Source organism: Leptonotus elevatus, chromosome 15, assembly GCF_054856555.1.
Source record: "Leptonotus elevatus isolate MCC_2025b chromosome 15, RoL_Lele_1.0, whole genome shotgun sequence".
Classification (NCBI taxonomy): domain Eukaryota; kingdom Metazoa; phylum Chordata; class Actinopteri; order Syngnathiformes; family Syngnathidae; genus Leptonotus; species Leptonotus elevatus.
Genome location: NC_141253.1, coordinates 9711841 through 9732374, shown reverse-complemented (window position 1 = coordinate 9732374; position 20534 = coordinate 9711841). Strand labels below are relative to the sequence as shown.

Sequence of the window (20534 nt, the reverse complement as noted above, 5' to 3'; positions counted from 1 at the left end):
GATATACTACACAGTATTTCAAATTCATATTTACAAGTTTCCTTGTAATCCCCTTGGAGTCTCACACACTTCCCCAGACTTCTCTTTCATCATGCACTCCTGGATTTTTCCTGGGATCATTACAGCCGTCTTGATGTCATCCACATCTTCAAAATGGGTCCCCTTGCGCTTTGGGAAGCAACGACATCACATGGCACCATGTCAGATGAATAAGAGAGGTTGCTCCAGCACCACGATGATCTTTCCGGCCAGGAAGCGTCAGATGCTCAAGGCATTAAGTCGTATTGCGCTTCTTCTCCCACAATGAACGAAGCGAACACTGCGGGGTCTCTTTATACACTGAAGAGAAATTTGTTGTCTGGGTTTGAAATACGTGTAACACCATTCCTACAACTTTAGTAATATTTCTATGTTAAATCGTTTTAATCAAGCAAGAAATTTGGAAGGTGGACGACAAAGTGTCAATCTCTTAATTTTGTAATCGTAAAAATGATGGAATTGGGGAGAGGATACTGCATATGGCCTATATAAACTAAACATTTTGATGTTGGGACTTTGAATGGTTGTAATCAGTCAAGAAATGTAGGAGAAAAAATTCTCCAATGAAGAAATGATGATGATAATGATGATGATTGATTTCAAATACATTGTAAACATTTTGATAATAGTTCAAATGAATGGTTTAGGATCAGCTAATGAAGTCACGGTGAGATCGTTCTGACGAAAGCGCCTCCTTTGCATATGCTGCTGATTTCATTCAATATTTTCGCCACAATTTATGCGCGTTCATGCGCGCGCATCAGAGCATCTGCCTTGCGGCGTGCGCGCGCATTGTAAAAAAGCATTTTAGTGGAGGTGCGGAAGGAGGCTGTAGCGGGGTGGAGAAGTGGCTTGTGGGATGCTAACTAGAGAAACCGACTCGGGTGCGGGAAATAGAAGCGGCGATTGCTGAAAACGGTTCACCTAACGCTCCGACGTGCAGGTTCCAGTTGCCGGATAGTGGAGATCCATCACAAGAGAAAGTTCAGTTACCTACCACGAAGCAACGCGTGGGAGTGGGAGTGGGAGGAAGGATCGCGTTTGAGTGAGGCGAGCCCCCAGTCTGTCTCGTCATGGCAGGTAATCTATTCCACCCGTTCCACATGTAAACACTACGAATACGACAACGTTTTGGCAACTCCGCCCGGGATGCACAAGCCCCCCGCCTCGATGGCTGGACGATCCTGCGTACGCCCTACTGGCAGTTTAGCTAAAGGTAGCAGGCTAACACAATTTAGCCTATGCTAATGCTAACGTTAGCTAGTCAGCAAACTCCAGTGTCATCACGCGTTTGGCCTGAGTGTTAACGACAACTTCCCTGCTTTGCAGCGAGGGTATATATATGTGGCACTTCGAATCATATCATTTGAGACACCAACGCCACTGCCAAGTGAATTTTAAAAGCGACATTTGACACAAAAATAAAGAAATTATCCAATATGCACATGCTATAACTGTCTTGGCAAGAGAGCCTGCAAGCTAACGTTAGCTCAAACTTTGACATTGACCACATGCTATCGCCGCAGAGCTAGCTCTTAAATGCTCGGGAGGTTTTGCAGGTGACTAAAGAGGAAACCGGAATATATACGCATAATGTCCCGCTGTCGTTGAAAATGTATGGAGCCAGGTATTTTCCTCTTCTACTTTTCATTCATCGGCTGCTAACGTCACGACTTCCGTTGGATTTTGTAATCATGCTTGATGAGGTGTGTAATTTGACCATTTCGACCCAATTTGGCAGAAAGATTATTTAGTCGTTTGGCATGAAAAGGTCACCAACGCAATGCATCTGTTCCTTTTGGGCGGGGAAGTGAGATGGGTCCACGGGCTTGTGCATTGCGATGCGATGGTTGCTAATGAGGTGCTCATCAGATTGCTCATTTTCTTTTACATTATATCAAATTACTGTGTAATCTGTCCTACTGGAATTATATTTCATAACCTCTCTTGATCCTTTTCTGTTGTTAAATATTTTTGGAGTCACGACTCTCCTTCAAATATGTGAATATGGCAACTGTGATGACTCATAAATGACTGACTGCTTATTCCCATATCTGCCCGTAACCATATTTTCTTGTAAAATATTTAGAATTGTGGTGTGTTAAGATAATTGTTGCCTTGCATTAAATCAATGAATATTTTAAATAGATCCTGAAAATATTTTAGATGTTCGGGACAAAATCCCCTGCTAATGAATAAAAACACACAGTTGTTATTGAAACAAATTGAAACTGGCAAAAGTAATAATAAAACACAAATAATTACTGAAATCAACCAATGAAAATCAGCCATTTCTTTTGAATTATAGTATTCATTGTTTAAGTACTCGCCCACCCCCACCCCCATCTCTCTCTCTCTCTCAATATTCTGCATGTGTAGTGTATATAACTACCTGTCTGCGTCATCACTTTCATTTTAGCTTTTATCTTAACTTGCAGGAGCTGGAGGTGACATGCAGTGGTGCTTCTCTCAGGTGAAAGGAGCCATTGATGACGATGTGGCTGAAGGTATGTTACCAAGAGCTCACAGCAGTGTAGCGATGCGCACAGTTGGAAAGTTAAATGGGCCTTGAATGCACCTCATTTGTACGTCATCAGTTATAGTTGAAGGTTAGTTGTTGACGTCCATAACAAGGCAAGCTATTAATCAATTCAATAAGGCGACGGTAAAATTATAAGATTGGACTTAATAGCTGTAGTTAATATAGAGCAATTTCTTTGCTGAAACCAAACATTTTCCATCTACCACCAATATTATGAATAATTTATTGATTTAATATGCCCAAGCCATATTTAGATTCCTTTGACATATAGTGTAGGTAGCAGGATTAGTAAATAAACCACCCTGGATCCTATTTGCGGAAATAAGGTATTACATATTTTATGTACCTATATTTATTTGTGCTAAAATGAAAAATACATTTGTGCATATCAAGTCCACCTCTATCCAATTGCATTATTTTGGGGGATTTATCCTGTATGTATAACAAAACTAGTCACTCCTTTGCTACATGTATATTAATGTAGGTTAGTTATTGCATACACAGACTAACATGTTGCGGAGCCCTCTCCTCAGGCAATCAGTTGACAAAGACATTCTCATAGAAATTCTATAATCCTTTGTATTCCTGGCTTTTTGCTTCACTGGGCAGGAATGCATTAAGTAACAATATATGTAAAAAGTGGCTTACTCTTATCCTGTCTGCTCTACATGTTCTCTTTCTCGGGCCTACTACCCTCAATGTAGTGCATCAGGCTGCCAGAGCATGCATTATGCATTTTCAGGTTGAGATTGAAATTTGGTGTTCAAAAAGGCATGATCATCTGAAATGACTGTACGATAAAGGAAAATTTTGTTATCGATAAAAAGTTGTTCATTATCATTTTTTATTTTATTTTTTTCATTCAGCTGACATCATCTCCACGGTTGAGTTCAACCACACAGGTGAGCTACTGGCCACAGGTGACAAAGGCGGGCGTGTGGTCATTTTCCAGCAGGAAATTGAGGTACGACTCAAGGAATTGGTCACACTGACGATGTTTTTGCAGAAATGTTATATTTTCCTTTGTTATAACAACAATCCCTGTCTTTTTATCAACGTGTCTTCTTCTAATGTTCCCACAGAATAAGAGTATGCCTCAGTTTCGGAGCGAATACAACGTTTATAGCACTTTCCAGAGTCACGAGCCTGAGTTTGACTACTTGAAGAGTTTGGAGATTGAAGAAAAGATCAACAAGATTCGTTGGCTTCCTCAGAAGAATGCTGCTCAGTTCCTGTTGTCAACCAATGGTATATTAGTCATTCAGTAATCATGTTTGCTGCATTAACTTGTGCTGGTACAGTCTACTAATACCTTTTGATGATGCCCAATGGAGGAATTGAATGCTTGAGGACGATAATTTAGGAACTGGCTAGACTTCTAATGAGCCTCTATGAAACTGTTGCAATGTGCCTTCAGATTATATTTTGTTGTTGTTGGAGACTTTGACAATCTTAACACACACAAAAAAATACCCCATTGTCTTCATTGGGCTGCTAACGTAAACTCTGGATCGTTATAATTGAATGCATAAGGTTATGAAATCAAGTTTTGCAAAATACAGCTTGATCTTAAATCAAATTCTTACAAAGTACATCATTTGTGTTAATGTTAGGGGGCGTTCACCATATTTTGTCTTCGACAGATAAAACCATTAAGTTGTGGAAAATCAGTGAACGAGACAGGAGACCGGAGGGCTATAATCTCAAGGAGGAAGATGGACGTTACAAGGATCCCAACACTATCACCTCATTACGGGTCAGTCCATGAATCAAACACAAAACCCCCGAAAGCACAAGGAATGACATTATACAACAACACAAGAGCACGATTGCAAGCCTTTAGGGGATCCTGCAATGAGATCCCCATCCCTGACCTAACATTTTCCAATTTCCAAATTCAGTTCCTAGAGGGTACGATTGCTAAAGTTATTTTAAGTGGCTCAAGTTTCTATTTCTCTAACCCTCGCTTGTTCATCATATCTCAGGTGCCGGTTTTGATACCTATGGACCTCATGGTGGAAGCCAGCCCACGCAGGGTGTTCGCCAATGCTCACACCTACCACATCAACTCGATCTCGGTCAACAGTGACAACGAGACTTACTTGTCTGCCGATGACCTCCGCATTAACCTTTGGCACCTAGAGATCACCGACCGCAGCTTCAGTATCTTTTTCTGTCATTGTTGGACACGGCAGCAGATTTGCAGACGTCTGTAGGTAGAGGTTTGTTTACAAAAGTGATGATGAGAATGGACTTTTTTGGTGAAATGGGGAGTTCATTCAGCACTTTTTGGGATGTGCACGTTTGACCAGCTGTCATACTGATTTACTATTTTAGTTGTGATTGCTTATGCCCTTCTCCTTTTTGTTTAAATCGTGCAGACACATTACACCCTTGTGCAATTTTACTCGGCCTAGTGGATCCTGTAGAAAGCATGTGTATTCCTCTTAACCCGGCATTTTCCAGATATTGTTGACATCAAACCAGCCAACATGGAGGAGCTAACAGAGGTGATCACAGCGGCCGAGTTCCATCCTCATCAGTGTAACACCTTCGTCTACAGCAGCAGCAAAGGAACCATCCGTCTGTGTGACATGAGGATCTCTGCACTCTGTGACAAGCACTTCAAACGTGAGTAGTAGCACTTGCTATAATTTCCTTCTTCATTTTTTGATTTTTCACCATATAGGTCACATTATGTGTAAAACGGCTTTTTATTCCTTCCTATTGACACGGCTCAAATACAGATGTATAATGCATATTTGAGAAAAGACATGAACGTTTGATTTTTTTTTGGTTTCTTATGTCCAGTTTTCGAAGAACCAGAAGATCCCAGTAATCGCTCTTTCTTCTCTGAGATTATATCGTCAATCTCAGATGTGAAATTTAGCCACAACGGACGCTACATGATGACCAGGGACTATTTGTCCGTAAAGATTTGGGACTTGAACATGGAGAACAGGCCAGTGGAGACATATCAGGTGTGTTCTTAAATTACAGTAAATTCTGGACTACAAGGCGCACCTGACGATAAGCCGCGCTAGCTACATTTGGGGAATACTCCAAGTTTGCACCCGACTGTAAGCCGCAGGTGTTTTAATGTTACCACACCGGGTTCCCGCTACTTTCTTTTCCGTAATGAGGGCGCAAATTGTCTCGCTCTCGTTCTCTCTCTCCTACTGTATTTGGGCTCACTTGGTTTGTTTTGCTCTGCCTGACGCTCTCGCGCTTCCTTTATAGTTCGTCCTATTGTTATCTGATGGATAAGCCACACCTTTGTATTAGCTGCACGGTCGAATGCAAGTGAAAAAAGTAGCGGCTTGTAGTCCAGAAATTACTGTATTTGTACCAGACTTTTACACAACATTAACTTTTTTGGGGGGGGGGGACTCAATACTCTGGAGTTGAAAAGATCTTTCAGTCTCTAACCTGTTCCAACTTTTCCTTTCAGGTTCATGAGCACCTGAGGAGCAAACTGTGCTCGCTCTATGAAAATGACTGCATCTTTGACAAGTTTGAATGTTGCTGGAATGGCAACGACAGGTGATAAAAGGACAAAAGGCCAACTTTTCCTTTGGTTGATTTCAGTCAATTTCATGATTTTATTCATTTGTGATCATCAGTATTAGCAGGGTTTCTGCAAGTTTGCTGAAATTAAGGCCTTAAATGGCATTAAAAAAGCGTTAAATGTGACGTCAAGAGCCATTAACAATTTAAATTGATGTACAAACTATTGCTGTTTATGCTTTATTTTACATACAGCATTGAGCAAAGGAGTTACAATAACACAATTTAGCAATAATAAATGTGAGTAAAAATATATATGTATTTATGGGAATTGGAAACTAGTGAATTAATGAACAAAATGACCTAGAGTCCAAGAGTTGATTCATGTTCTAAAATGCCAATTGGTCTGAATTTGAAAAGACTGTTTGTCACCAATGTCCAACATGAATCGCTTAATGCCATCTAGTGGCAGGTATTATAAAATTACTGTAGCAATTAACTAAAACATAGTTATAGTAATAGTTTGGCCACTTTTATGTTAACTCATTCACTGCCATAAATTCATTAAAAAAAAAAGATTATTAAAAATTCAGGGCGTCAGGCGATTACATTTTTTAATCTCATGACTTCACTCATGATTAATCACAAATTTTACATCTGTTCTAAATGTACAATAATTTTTTTTCCTCTAGATTTTCATACTCTTGTTAACAAAAGTGGAAAAAATGTTAAACTAATAGAAATAATTAAAATTAATTTGACGTTTATAGCCGTCAATGGCATTGAATGAGTATGGAAAAACCTGGAAAAATATTTTATTGTACATTTAGAACAAATAAAGTATAACACACAATTAATTTGCGATTAAAATTTTTTATTGGGTGACAGCTCTAATATCTAAAGCATATGTTATGTATGTATATGTGAGTGCGTGTGTGTATATGCAATACGACATGGATATTAAATTAGTTTTAAGCTGCATTAGAAAGGATTCAGTGTGATTTGCTGAGACCTGCAGAAACCCTGATTGATAACTTGCATTTTTCTTCTGACAGATTTTTGCCAGAAATGTTTAATCCTGAATATTAAAATTATCTGCATTTCTCTACATTCTTCTGCCAGTGTGGTGATGACTGGCTCATACAACAATTTCTTCCGGATGTTCGACCGGAGCCATAGGCGCGACGTCACTTTGGAGGCTTCCCGTGAAAACATCAAGCCCATGCAGGTCCTTAAACCCCGCAAGGTGTGCGTAGGGGGCAAGCGCAAGAAGGACGAGATCAGCGTAGACAGTTTGGACTTTAACAAGAAGATCCTGCACACTGCCTGGCATCCCCAGGACAACATCATCGCAGTAGCGACGACCAACAACCTCTACATATTCCAGGATAAAGTCAATTAACGTGCACAGTATCCGGTGTGTGTGTGAGACGTCGTGATGCACCACCTGCCGCCTCTCGGCCTCAGCCAGGGTGGGTCATGGTAACGCTGACAACCAGCATCCCCCGTTTGTCACTACTGTGTGAACGGGAGATGGAGACGGAGGAAGCCTCGCTCTTGCCCATCATCAATCTGTCTGTGACAGTGACACTTGCCTTGTTGTTTCAGTCATGTGCCATTTTTTTTTTATGTTTCTTTTTGCCCGCCCACAAACCTCTCCTGAAGTGATGTGGGTGTACCAGATTTCTGAGTACAAATTTATTTTTATAATCTTCTCCCTTGGCTCTGTGAAAATTTTTATTAGTATGTTCTGCATTGTCCCGTGCCATAGTAATGTTTAAGTTTCTAAAAGAAAAATTACAGTTTTTTTTGTTTGTTTTTTAATTAAATGCGTGTGCATACACCTTTTTATGAAATTATCTGTAATGCTGTCAAAAGTATTATTTGAGTCTCTTTCCATATCTTAATCACACACGTGCACACACAAAGTCACAAACGAATGCAGCAATTGTGGACACAGGTAAAGCTCTGATCTTCTCGAGTCTAGTTAGTTAGTCATGTTAACTATGGTTTTGGAAGGCCAGTAATCAAAACGGTGATGATCGAATTTGGTTTGTGTCTCTTGTTGAACAATAGCAACCTGAGAGTTGATTTATCCATCACAATGGTTGTCCATTTATATTTAAAAAATGATATACCTGTGTCTCCAGAATTATTCCGTCCTCCTTTCTAATAGTTTTAAACTGGACCTTCAATATTTTTACTTTGGGGTATTCTAATCTCAAGTGTTGTCTTCCCATGGTGTACCACAAATCAGAAGTTTTTTCATAAGGGAATTGTTTGCTATGACACTGGACTTGCTCTGACTAAAGTACGTGTATGTGTTTGTTAGGCAAATGTTCAAAACTGGTCATTTTTATTTGAGGCATTTCATTGCATTCTGTTAATTCAAATAAAAACACACTGCTACTATGTGTTGGTGCAATGGGCTGCAGGAGAATTGAAGCGTGTTGTCGCCACACCTTACAAACGTGGACCAGTCAAACTATTTGTCAATGTGCGACTACAATTTAAATCTATGACAGTGACCGTAATAAAGGAACTACTTTTTGCAGTCTCTTGATTGTTTGCATGAGGCACCTGACAAGTAAGTCTTAAGGTGCTTTTCTTTTTTTTCTTTTTTTTTTACAAATACGTTTAATAAAAATTAATTGAACAATTATTTGATACATGAAAAACAACGCAAAAACAATTTCCCAAATATTACCTGACGCTTGTTGGTGTAAATGCACCAGATATAACGGTTTATATTTTGCTCTTCTGTAGGAACCAAGTCAGAAAATAATCTTATCGTTGAAATCAGCTGGCTGTTGAAACCAGGTTTATGCGGTGCCAGTTTGTGTACGTGAGTATACGCACGCTTATTATGGGCGCCGAGTTTACATCTCAAGACAAAAATCTCAATATTTTACATTTGATGGATTATTAAAAGAATAACGCATGCATTTGGGGTGTAATTAGTTAAATGAATATATGTATTTTTAGAATGTTATATAATTACTGTCGTCTTCCTTGTGCAACGTCATCAGTCAGCTCCGGGAGGATCTGTGAGCCTCGCGGTGGCTACCGCCTCAGCAGTAGCCCATATAAACAAATCGCAGTACAGCCTTGCTTACAGTTGCTCCTCGCCAACAAAAGCGTCTGACGGCGAGGCGGTACACTTATGTTACCCGTCTGAATGTATGAAGGGAAAGTTGCAGGCGTTTTCCACTGACAAGCTTTTTATACAGCCCACACTGGTTGTTACCAGGCTCAACGATGTCCGACGCTAGTAGTGCTACAGACAACAACGGAGACTCGGGGCTAAACGGTGAGTAGTCAGCTATATTTCACGTTTTTAACGGGGTTTTCTCTCAATGTGGCACCGGCTGCAGTGTGGGAGTGTCTGTGATGTGTTGTGTAATGTATTTTTCATTTCTTTCAAATAGTTGTGCATGTTCGTTTATCTTTTTTCCCGTCTCGAAGCTACATTTCAGGAGGTGGAGCGAAGAGCCCCGTGTTTCGTTGTTTATTGACAGCGTCCGGACCAATGGTTGTTTAGATCTTCTTGACTGACAGGCATGTGAACCAGTCAGAAAGTCACGCAGTGTTATGGAGGTGGGACTAAGTTTTGTCAACAAGGCGAGATCGAAGATGTCAAAAAATTGGTAAAATTGGGGCAGAGGATTCTGCAACCATTTTGACGAGGATTCATAGCGTCTTTTTTATCTTTGTGGTTGTGTTTCTTCCCCCTGTTTTTTGTGTGTATTTTTTTACTTTGTTGGACTTGAATGAAACAACATACTGTATTTCGAAAATACAGTAATCGTTGTTTTCACTTGATGTCGGGGTTTACGTTAGCTAAGCAAACCAAGTAGAAATCAGCCTGCTAATCCAAACTAGTGAACATTTGACCGATGCGAACAAAGCATGTTTATTAAATCTTTCAACGTTTCTCATCATCACTATGGAGCGCGGCATGACGGGGCATTCTATTTACAGCTACAAGCTGACAAGAGCCAGTGGCAGACAGTTCGGACGTCAGAAAGTGGGCATCGAGTTCAAATATTTCCGCCTACCATCTTAAAAATAATGTACAGTGTGTGTGTGTTATTGAGATAAAATAGCCAGATGTAATGGCCTTCTGTCATCCGTTTAGGCAAACTTCCTGTTATTTGGTGCTTAAAGCTGTATTTTATTTGTGTCATAATATTTAAGAGGCTCCATTAAGTCTTCTATTGGACTTCTCAGTTTACTTGGCCAGCAGTTGTGTTTATATCTTTCGGGTGTCACTTCAGATCAACCATGAAGCCTTGAGACATACTGTCACCGTGCATGTTAAAACAAAGTTCTAAAGACATGTCCCCCCATATCAACAAAATAGGACGGCACAGTGTGTATGTGTGTTATCTGAACCAGTAGGCTATTTTTGGACTTTCCTGGAGCTAGGTCATAAACAAATTCCTCTATTACATATGCTTTCCAAGGCATGCTTCTTAAGCAATCTTCTGCTGTTTCTGATTCTTAACATCAGTAAATCAGAAAGGTCACTTTGTGTCCATTCATTTAATCCACATGACAGCTGATTTCAGGTCTGAAGCCAGAATGTTCGCAAACGCTGGCACCATGGCAACGTGGCTTCAAATCACAGACCACAGAGCAGAGACAATGCTCTGTCAACAGCAGCTTTGCTCATAGTGTACTATGTAATCCACAGGATGAGAGCAAATGCTCAGACTAAGGGGGGAGGCAGCATCACATATTGGGTCAGTGAGTGTAACTGGACAGGACGGCCTTTGCAATTGACAGTGTGAACACACTGTTTATTTTACCGTTAGGGAATCTTAGGATCTCTGTGGGATGTATCCCTCGTCTATGGTAAGGATGTTTTATAAAGTATCTTGATGAAATTGGGGTGGGGTGCATTTATTTGTTGTTGTTTTTGCATCATGCACCAGCCTGCCTGTCATTTGCAACACAACTTGTGCGGTCAGTCCCGCTCAGCTGCTTGCTCATGCAAAACTCGCATATAAAGGGAGGGAGCGTCATATATCACATGGAAGGTCCACAAGAACCCACAGGAAGGCATTTACTGCCCTGTCACCACAGAGCAGGAAATAGTGCTTTCCTCATCAACATTTGATTGACACTCTCAGGCAGTCCATCGTCATATTCACTTGTTTGTCTTAGTGTGAAAGTGCTGCTCAGATTCTTTTTTTGGACCCTGCCAGCTTGTTGAGGTCAAATCAGGGCAAGCAGGGATGCAATTCCCTCCCATAACATTGTCCTTGTTTACTTGTACTGCCATAATTTAATATTAAGCAAGACAAAGCAAAGTAAACAGCATTTTAGGGTTACAGCAAATATTTGAGTGTGAAATAACTCATGTTTATAGCATTGTTTAAAATAAAAAAAAAGAAGTCCAACAAGTACTTAAAAAAGTACCACCATAATGATGAATATTAAAATACAAGACTGTAGCAGGCCTGAGTTTAATCGTACATGAGACCAAGATTTTAGTTCTAAAAAGTAGATTTTTTTTTTTAAGCCAGTGTAACATTATATTCTTTGCTTAAATATAGGAAGAAAATGTACTTAAATGAGGATTTAGTTCAAATGTGTTGTTTATTAAAGCTAAATAAAATGTAATCTAGACAAAGACTGTAGTTGGTAACTATTAAATGCAAGTTTATTGAACTTAAAAATTCAACACAACTGAACTGTACCTGGCAGTAATTCTTTTGTGGTACTAGTTTCCGCACCTTGAGAATGCCTGATGTAATTTGACCCAGTACAGCAGCTGGACCTATAATTCACAAATGTAAAACATACAGTATTATGATTTAATGATGTTTTTCCTTTCCATAAGTCACACCTAAGTAAAGACTAGGAACAAAAACAATCATAAAGAAAGCGACCTGGTTTGACATCAACTGAAACTGCAACCCTAAAAATAAATGTAATTACATTATTGCCTTACTGAAAAAATGTCATGACATCTTTCTACAGACAGAACTGAAAATTTCACAAAATGACATTTACTTAGTTGGAAAATGTTATTTTTTTAACTGAACTCCTGTTTATATGTCAAGTGTTGAGTCCAGCTGATACAATTAGTTAATAATTGGTTCCACACCGTTAGAGAATGCGATCAAGCTAGTGAATTTAAGTTATAATAACATCAATGGTTGTACTACAACATAAGAATATGTACACAAATACGCAGTGTGTGCTTTGGAGGCAGTCAGCAAACGAGTGTTTCTCCCCACAGGGTCCTGGGTGGAGTTGGAAATGAACAGAGGCGCTGCAGGGACCATTCCGCAATCCTCTTCCACAGTTAGCCCCGTTTCAGGCCTGTTGCCCCTCCCTCAGGTGGAGGAAGAGGAGGCCATTGTGGGGGCACTGGAGCACGTCCCATCCTCATCTTCCATCCACAACGGTGACATGGAGAAGATCCTGCTGGATGCGCAGCACGAGTCGAGCCGTAGCAATTCCTCCTGTGACAGGTGGGCTTATCTTGAAAGGGAAGTCAGAATTTTCTTTACAATATGTTGTTTGTTTCCCCACTAGTCTAAACATGGCATTCTTATTAATATTGTGTTTGTAGAATATAAATTAAGTAGCAAAATCCACAATCAAAATCAGGGGGCGGCCATGTTGCTACTTGTCGACTGAAAATGACATCACAGTTGCTCAGGTAACGTCCAATCACTGCTCACCTGTTTTCTGGGCTTGGTCATGTAACGTTGACAAGCTGAGCCTTGATTGGTCATTAGCTCAGCACTGAGCAACTCTGATGTCATTTTCAGTCAACAAGTGGAAAATGGCCGCCCCCTGAGATGGATAAAAAAAAAGGGGTGGATTTTGCTGCTTTATTCGTATTCCACAAATCCAATATTAATCCAAGTATTGTTATCATATTATTCCAAACAACATTTTTGGCCAATGATGGCTATAGAAGTCTAAGGTTATTTTACTTTGGCTGACAGTTTTAAGTACAAATTACTTCTTGACTTGTTGAACAAAGTATGTTTTGATTTAGTTGTATCTTATCAGGTTCAAATCACCACGTCAGTTCCTTCTCTCTAGCACTTTGAGATTGTTGAAATATAAAGTGCATTACAAAAAAAGTGTATTATTATTCTCTCTCTACTAGTAAATACACAGTAGGTTAAAGCTCAAGAATTTTCTTTGGCAAAGTTCACGGAAAGTCCCAAGCTTCCGGTTTCACAGCATTCTGTTATTTCGCCGGAGTGGTTGGCTTTTGTCTAAAGGTCTTTGTGACTTTTAGCCTTTTTAAGCCTGATCAAATCTGCGGCAAAAAGGTCAGATGATCCTGTGACTACTTATTTAGCCCCCCCCTCTTGACTGCTAGATCATCTCGTGTGTGACTTCTACATGCACTCATCTCTAAACTCCCGTTTCCATCTATGAGGTTTTACTTAGAATAATGAATTCATTTTATTTCATTGGAATACATGGGATACGTTAACAACCACAAACCACATTGCCTTTAAAAACGCTTGCACGAATGAATCGTTGTTCTTGTCAGTAATACTAGGAATAAGTTGAATAATGTTTCGAGCACCCGTTGCACATAACCGTGAGCTGAGTGTCAATGATGCAGAACATCCTCGCATCCTGAGGAAAAAAAATCGTTGAAGATTCTGAAGGCCTATCTATCGTTGCTATGGTTACCCGTGGTTGGATAGGTTGTGCACTGTTTGCACTACGTAATGTTTGTCACATGCCAGACCACCTGCCAGCCCTGGGTGGCTGCCAGATTTAACACGAACACATTTTACTTTTGCTTAGGCCGTCGAGCAATGCTGTATGACCAGTGTATAATACAACAACATATTTTCCATGACATGACTAGGAGGTTTCCCATCATACACGATGTTCTGGAGGACCCTTAGGGATCGTACACTGACTGAAGATTTTTCATTTGTTGTTTTGCCCCCCCCTCCAGTCCTCCACGGCCCCACACTCCACAAGATGAAGGGCAGATCATTTTTGATGTGGACGTGACCGGCAGACGAGACAGTCAAGTAAGAACTCAAGTGGGGCCTCTGAAGTTCTTTAGAGGGGGTTGCCATGACGACCTCAATTCCCCACACTGGGGTATTCATGAGAATTTGTAACTAACATGAAAAGCATTTACATTCTTTACAAGGGGTTGCAAACGCATCAAGATGACAAATAGATTTTTGTGTTATTCTATAATCACAAGTATATTATGTTTGTCGGCTTCATAGACGCTGACTTGATGTTTGTGTCTTTAGACAGAAGAGGATGTCTTGGACAAGGAGCGGGACATGGACATCCTGATGAAGGACGCAGATTGGGTTGCTGACTGGTCTAGTCGACCGGAAAACATTCCTCCTAAGTAAGCCTAACTGTGTAAACATCCCCCCGCCACACACACACACACACACACACACACACACACACACACACACACACACACACACACACACACACACACACACACACACACACACACACACACACACACTTGTTTTTACTGAGAAAGTGGTTAGTCATTATAGAAATAAAGTCAGGATACTTAAATAACATTATTACGTATGTCACTGCGACTCACAGACTTACCTCAGAGCAGGGGTAGTTTGACTTATGACTTTAAATCATTCCATGACCATGCTCTTAACTCAAAGCACTTGTACCGCAAATCATCTGTCCTCATTGAAATGGCCACCAGGGGTCAGTATAATAGAGACATAGAGGATAAAGAACATATGCTTGCTGCACCGTTGGTGTTCAAATGTTTGTAACTTAAAAGGGTTAAATGGTGTTTTGCATTGTGTGTTTAAGAAGATATTGGACATTCCTAAGGCAACGTTATGTCGTTGGTATAAATAAACAAATATGTCTCTTCATTTTAGGGTTAATTTGACAGTAAATATTCAATAAACAGCTCAAAGCCTCTTTTTGAAGAAATGTTCTCTTTAATATATTATTATTATACATTATATATAATATACGATACAAATGCCCTCAATCAGCCATGTTTGTGTGTTTTTTTTTTCCTGCCCAGGGAGTTTCATTTTTGTCACCCTCGACGCTCTGTGACACTCAGCATGAGGAAGACCGGGGCTATGAAGAAAGGAGGCTTCTTCTCTGCCGAGTTCCTCAAAGTCTTCATCCCATCACTGCTGATTTCACACATCCTCGCCCTCGGACTTGGGTAAGAAACACCAAGTGATTATTAAAACTTATACCTGTTGATCCATCAATTGTACTCTGGTCAGTGTTGAGTGTGGAAAAAGCTAGATAGATAGAGGGTATATTTTCCCCAAATTGCTGATTATTTCCACAAGGGGGCGCTGTTTAGTCACATGTCAGTTGTCTTGCCAACATACACGTCATGTCATTTTAACCGTCATTCCTTACCTGGGGCTGCATTTTGACACGTGACCTGCATCTGGTCATCTTCTCAACAGAGTGTACATTGGGAAGAGGTTGACCACGCCTCCCACCAGCTCCTTCTGAAGCTAAAACTGAAGAAAAGTGCCTGAGAAGTAGCCTGGAGCCAGAGAAAGTGTTGCTGTCATTTGAAGCGTTTCTCCTTCTTTTCCCCTGCTTGCTGCCCCCCCCCCCCCCCTCGCTGAGATATGACATGTTCTCAGGAGAAATGCATCAGCCTCCTCATCCTCAGCCCTGCCCTCTCTCTTTCTTGATTGCCTTTCTGATACTTAATTCCCCTCTTATATCCACTCATTTGTAAAAGCTTTTCAAAGAGTGCAAATGGCTATATTTGTGGGCTTGTTTTAAATGTCAAAATGGGGTGACTTTCTTTCAAAAAAGACAGTAAATGGAAAACCGGGTGTGTGCAAGTCACGTGTGCTGACAGTATTTCAAGGTTGGGTCTTGGGCAACAGTGTTGCGGGGTCCAGAAAGGTTTCAGGCTGTGTGTCAATGTTCTTTTAGTTGAACACTTTGTGACATGTGGTAAGAGCTAATGGGGTCCTGAACGGTACACAGCGGTATGCTGTTGGATTCTTTTTGTCTTTTGTGCCCATTTTAAGTTACCGGGAAAGATTTGCTATCAAATGATGTAGTCAAAAATGTAGATCAGATTGAAGTTTTGAACATTTAGTTCATAAAGCATTTTTTAAAGACTTATTTGCCATTTAAAAAAAAAAACATAATAAGCACCAAAGCCTTCCTGAGTTGGGGCAGTAGTTACTCAGTTTTTTAAGATGTGTGTCTAATCTACAATTAAATGATTTAATTTAAGGCCCAACTTCATGTGTGACGACAGACACATGACTGACAGTGTTTAAAAACAGCACAAAACTTTATCTGCTATCTAAGGTTCTATGGGAGTAGACATGGGTCTTGCCCAGTGCTAAACTTCTTTGACCCCATCATCTTAATGCGAAATAGGTGGAAATGCAGTGTAGACAAAAATGTTAAGCATTTAATAGAAAGAATCGTTGATGAGGCACAGATGAGAGGTTAAAAGTATTCCTCTGTCATTTTTGTAGTATTCTTTATAGCAGTGTCCCACCGGGTTAATTGTGATCATTTTTACAAAAAAAATAACAATTAGTTAACAGAGTGGTGATTTTGATTTAGCTATCACCGTATTACCATAAGTGTGACTACTCCGCTGTTTGTTTTGTTTTTACTATTTTTTTTTAACATGATTGTGAATTGAATGCACAGCGCATGAGTCGCCTTGAACATGTTCCAAACTTTAAAAAAATAATAATAATTGCGTTGACTGGTCCTGATGTGAGAAGGGACCCGGAGAGTGCTCTCACACTGAGATTGTCTGACAGTAATTATTGTAATACATTTGCTTTATTTTTCTTCTCCTATTCCATTCAGCAGATGATAAAATGTTGTCATTAAAGATAACCTGAATGAATATGTCATGTTTTGGGCTATGTTATTTATGTACTGTATTAGACTTTCAAAACAAGTCACGGGGTAGAGTGGATATTTTTGAACATTCATTGCAATGCTCCTTAAGGACCACTCCTAAAACTTGTGGTGAGATTTTGTGTCGTTTGCTCCCTCCTCTTGTGCTCAGCAAACTGTGTCACCCTTTGGCAGCTGTCACGATCCACAACTGTTGTTTTTTGGACCTCATTCAAATCCACAGCTTTGTGCGTGCCTGCTTCTGCATAGCTGAGCCCTGAGTTCCATGTTTCATAACTTGTTCAAAATTCCTGTGAGCGTTCTAGTCATAAACAGGGACATGGTCTGACCCCTTTGAGGAGGAAAAAGAAAAACAATTATACTGCAGGGGCTATACCTCCCAAGTAGACGTGTAGACTTGCCCTTTATCAGTTGTGTGACCCCCCCAGTGGCTGAAAATGTGAGCACATTCCACATTGCTCACATTTCAGCTACTCAAAGGATGTCTTTGCTTAGTTAGCCCAACCCCTCATTTGAAGAATATGCCTCTCGTCAATTCTCACTAACACTGCTCTCCAGTGGTGAATATTCCGCAGTGCTGCCATGCTTCTTCTCACACACAAACGGAATAAATTGCAAAGTCATGCTCTCACTGTTAAAACATAGTTACCAAGAATGTTGTTAGAATATGATTTACAGGCTGTCGGAAAGTATTCTGATTTCAACATAATTTGATTTTGTCCAATTGAACACAAAGTACATTGCTACTCTTGGCTAACACTGTGAACAACTGCTTTACAATTTAATCTTTAATTTCACAAAAAAATGCTGTAAGAGGAGCGCATCAAACTAAATGGTAAACTTGACTATATCTGATTTTTCTCATTGCCATAAATGCTCATCTTAAATAATATTATGAATCGAAACATTCAACAAAAGCTTTTAGTCGACCCAGCCGCTGTTTTAATCAGCTAATCCCTGCCTGATTGATTTATAGTGTACCACGCACATCCTATCTCCTCCTCCGTCGTCAGCACACCTTTTATTGGCCAATCCCAGCACAGCAATACCCATAGCTCCTCCCACTGCAGCCGATGGCGTTACCATGGGTTACCGTGGGTGGTGGCCAGATATGTCCCTTGCGTCGGTGAGGAGAATCATACCTATTTATTTAGTTCAATGGAAAACCCTTGAGATGCAACATTTCATTTTCAACGTTCAACACAATTACAAACAAAATTTGAAACAAAAATACGGATTCATTTAAAAAAAAATAATAATAAAAGAAAAACGACCCTACACCCAATCTTCAGCATGAGCATTTCTGCTTCCTCTTCTCTTCAGTTTTAGTTGACAGGCACCAGCAGTAGAATGTGTACATGTCAGACACTGCCATAAAATCTTGTTTTTAGACTAGTGAGGGCGCATAAAACCTATTAAGAACATTTCTGGGTTGCCTTCACTGTTAAAGTATAGCTCAAATCACCGGTCTACCTATATAATAATATCAATATTACTTTTATTAGGTTCACCTGCACACTCACAAGTTAACACTTTAATACTGTGATCACTTCTTAATCAGGTTTCCTGTAGACATGTTATATGGCAGTATATTGTATGTGGGTAACCCCTGACCACAAAGTAATGCAGAAAGAAAACATGATGGAGGACCGCCAGAGGCAACCATAAATAATATGGCCCATACTAAAGCAGACACAAAATCTGTATAGTGCGTTTACAAACTTCCCTTTGTCCTTTAAAGGTATTGCCATTAGCTGACTGTTTGATTAACATGTTTTGTATGTTTGGATTCCTACCCCACTTCCAAACAACAGCACGCTAGTTTTTTCAGCGTGATGAACTGCAGTGTAAACATAAGTGAACAGGTCTCATTTAAAAAGAAATAGCTTTACACAAGAATTAATAGGATCTGCTGCTCTCGCTACTTGTTGTATGTCTGTTCATGGATGCCAGGACCATGCCCTTCCTTTCCGGAGAGCACACTCCCCCTCCACCTCGTCCAACTGTTTATCAGGCATGCCGCCAATTTTTATCAGGCATGCCGCCAATTTTCCTCACTAATTATCGGCTCAGCCTCTCCTTTTGTATTTTATACTTTATTGTGTGTATGTTAAGAGCATTGTCTTTATTTGGGTGATTCCACTGTTGTTTTCACGTTTCCAAACCCACCGTCACACATTCTCAGCCTCTGTTGTTGGTTTGAATACCACACACACACACACACACGCACCCACACACACAGAGTGGTGCCCTCCGAGCCCTCTGTAGAGGAAGTATAGTGGCAACTAAACTATTCAGCGCCAAGCATGTTGTTATGGAAACTGTGTTGATGTGCTGAAATGTATTCCACAGTCACTTCTGCAGTCGAGGTTTTGTCTGTTTAAGTGTGAGTCAGAATTTGTTAGGCTGAAGCTGTTGCCAAAGTTACTGGGGACCAAGGGAGGAGCTTTTTTGAGCCCAAAATGTGAATTACTTGCTTTTAGAAAAGTAACATGAGCACCAATGGACGCAGTAAAAGTATCAATTGTATTTCCACTTGTGGAAGCAGTACTTCACCCCCAAGAAACTGAATTACATTTGTCAATTCATCTGTATTTAAGTTACACTCAACAGAACTATAACTAAATTTGAAACAGAAATAAACTTAAAACAACACTGTAATGCAGTGGTAGTCAATCTCAGGCTTCCACAGATCTGCAAGCCTTGGCTTGGGAGTCTCACACAAAAAAAAATGGCGATAATTAATTATATTGTAAAATACAAAATAATAAAAACATTAAAAGTTCTGATATGGTTGTGATGTATTACAGAAATCTGACATCCCTGCAGAAATGGTCTTTCTTTTTTTAATTTTTTTATTAAAATACAGTAACAACAGATCCTGTTTTTTTCCAGGGAAAAGGGAGTATTTTTTGACAATATAATCCTTTTTTTTCTAATGTATTTTTTTTCCAGGAATAAGCTAAGTGGTATAATATAATGAGTGGTAACTTTCTTCCCTTCGTAATCCGACTTTAAAATAATAATATTACGACTATAATTACAAAGTTGCACCTTTTACCCCCACAAAATGAATCGGTTTTTTTCTTTCTAAACAACATAATAATTTTGTTATTGTGATATTCTGCCCCTCAACACACTACTTTTTTTGTTTTTTCTAGTTTAACAGTTATGTCCCTGGAACAAAAAAAATTAACATGACTATATGGATGGATGGATGGATGGATAGATAGATAGATAGATAGATAGATAGATAGATAGATAGATAGATAGATAGATAGATAGATAGATAGATAGATAGATAGATAGAGTGCTGAAAAAAACAGCGTGCTTCTTTTGTGAATGTGTGACTTGACTTCAGGGAACTCTCCAAGGTTTGATATTGTACCGGAAACGCCCTTCATACACGTATCCGTCCACATGTGACAATTAGAGCATTCATTTGTAACATGTGCCTCGCTTTTTCGGCTTGAATTTTTCCAAGGAAGAAGGAACTATTGTGCTCTTGGTACGCCACCTGCTTCTTGGCGTCTTCAGCAACATCGGCTACAGGTAA

General features: G+C 39.8%; 2 protein-coding genes across 3 annotated transcripts; both read left to right on the top strand.

The window, feature by feature from the left end:
- Positions 1–829: 829 nt before the first annotated feature.
- Positions 830–8642, top strand: LOC147161867 (serine/threonine-protein phosphatase 2A 55 kDa regulatory subunit B alpha isoform). 2 transcript variants are annotated; one of them, XM_086097137.1, is made up of 10 exons: positions 830–1119; positions 2478–2546; positions 3448–3545; positions 3664–3829; positions 4225–4337; positions 4567–4744; positions 5048–5212; positions 5393–5562; positions 6033–6124; positions 7211–8642. In XM_086097137.1, the coding sequence occupies exons 1-10, from the start codon at positions 1113–1115 to the stop codon at positions 7488–7490; spliced, it is 1338 nt and encodes a 445-aa protein (XP_085953263.1). In that variant the 5' UTR covers positions 830–1112; the 3' UTR covers positions 7491–8642. The 2 variants fall into 2 exon arrangements, with proteins under 2 accessions (XP_085953263.1, XP_085953262.1); XM_086097136.1 differs by lacking the exon at positions 830–1119 and adding an exon at positions 1174–1255.
- Positions 8643–9097: 455 nt separating this feature from the next.
- Positions 9098–16964, top strand: bnip3lb (BCL2 interacting protein 3 like b). Its single transcript, XM_086097264.1, has 6 exons — positions 9098–9398; positions 12339–12573; positions 14040–14118; positions 14353–14456; positions 15126–15275; positions 15532–16964. Exons 1-6 carry the CDS (start codon positions 9347–9349, stop codon positions 15578–15580), a joined length of 669 nt encoding a protein of 222 aa, XP_085953390.1. The 5' UTR covers positions 9098–9346; the 3' UTR covers positions 15581–16964.
- Positions 16965–20534: the final 3570 nt, after the last annotated feature.

Excerpts from the sequence above, each read along its gene's own strand:
- LOC147161867 (XM_086097136.1), top strand. The coding sequence starts at position 1,189 with ATGCACAAGCCCCCCGCCTCGATGGCTGGACGATCCTGCGTACGCCCT. Across the intron at positions 5,563-6,032 it reads GGCCAGTGGAGACATATCAG|GTTCATGAGCACCTGAGGAG; the intron begins GTGTGTTCTTAA and ends TTTTCCTTTCAG. Across the intron at positions 6,125-7,210 it reads TGCTGGAATGGCAACGACAG|TGTGGTGATGACTGGCTCAT; the intron begins GTGATAAAAGGA and ends TTCTTCTGCCAG.
- bnip3lb (XM_086097264.1), top strand. The coding sequence starts at position 9,347 with ATGTCCGACGCTAGTAGTGCTACAGACAACAACGGAGACTCGGGGCTA. Across the intron at positions 12,574-14,039 it reads AGCAATTCCTCCTGTGACAG|TCCTCCACGGCCCCACACTC; the intron begins GTGGGCTTATCT and ends CCCCCCCTCCAG. Across the intron at positions 14,457-15,125 it reads CCGGAAAACATTCCTCCTAA|GGAGTTTCATTTTTGTCACC; the intron begins GTAAGCCTAACT and ends TTTCCTGCCCAG.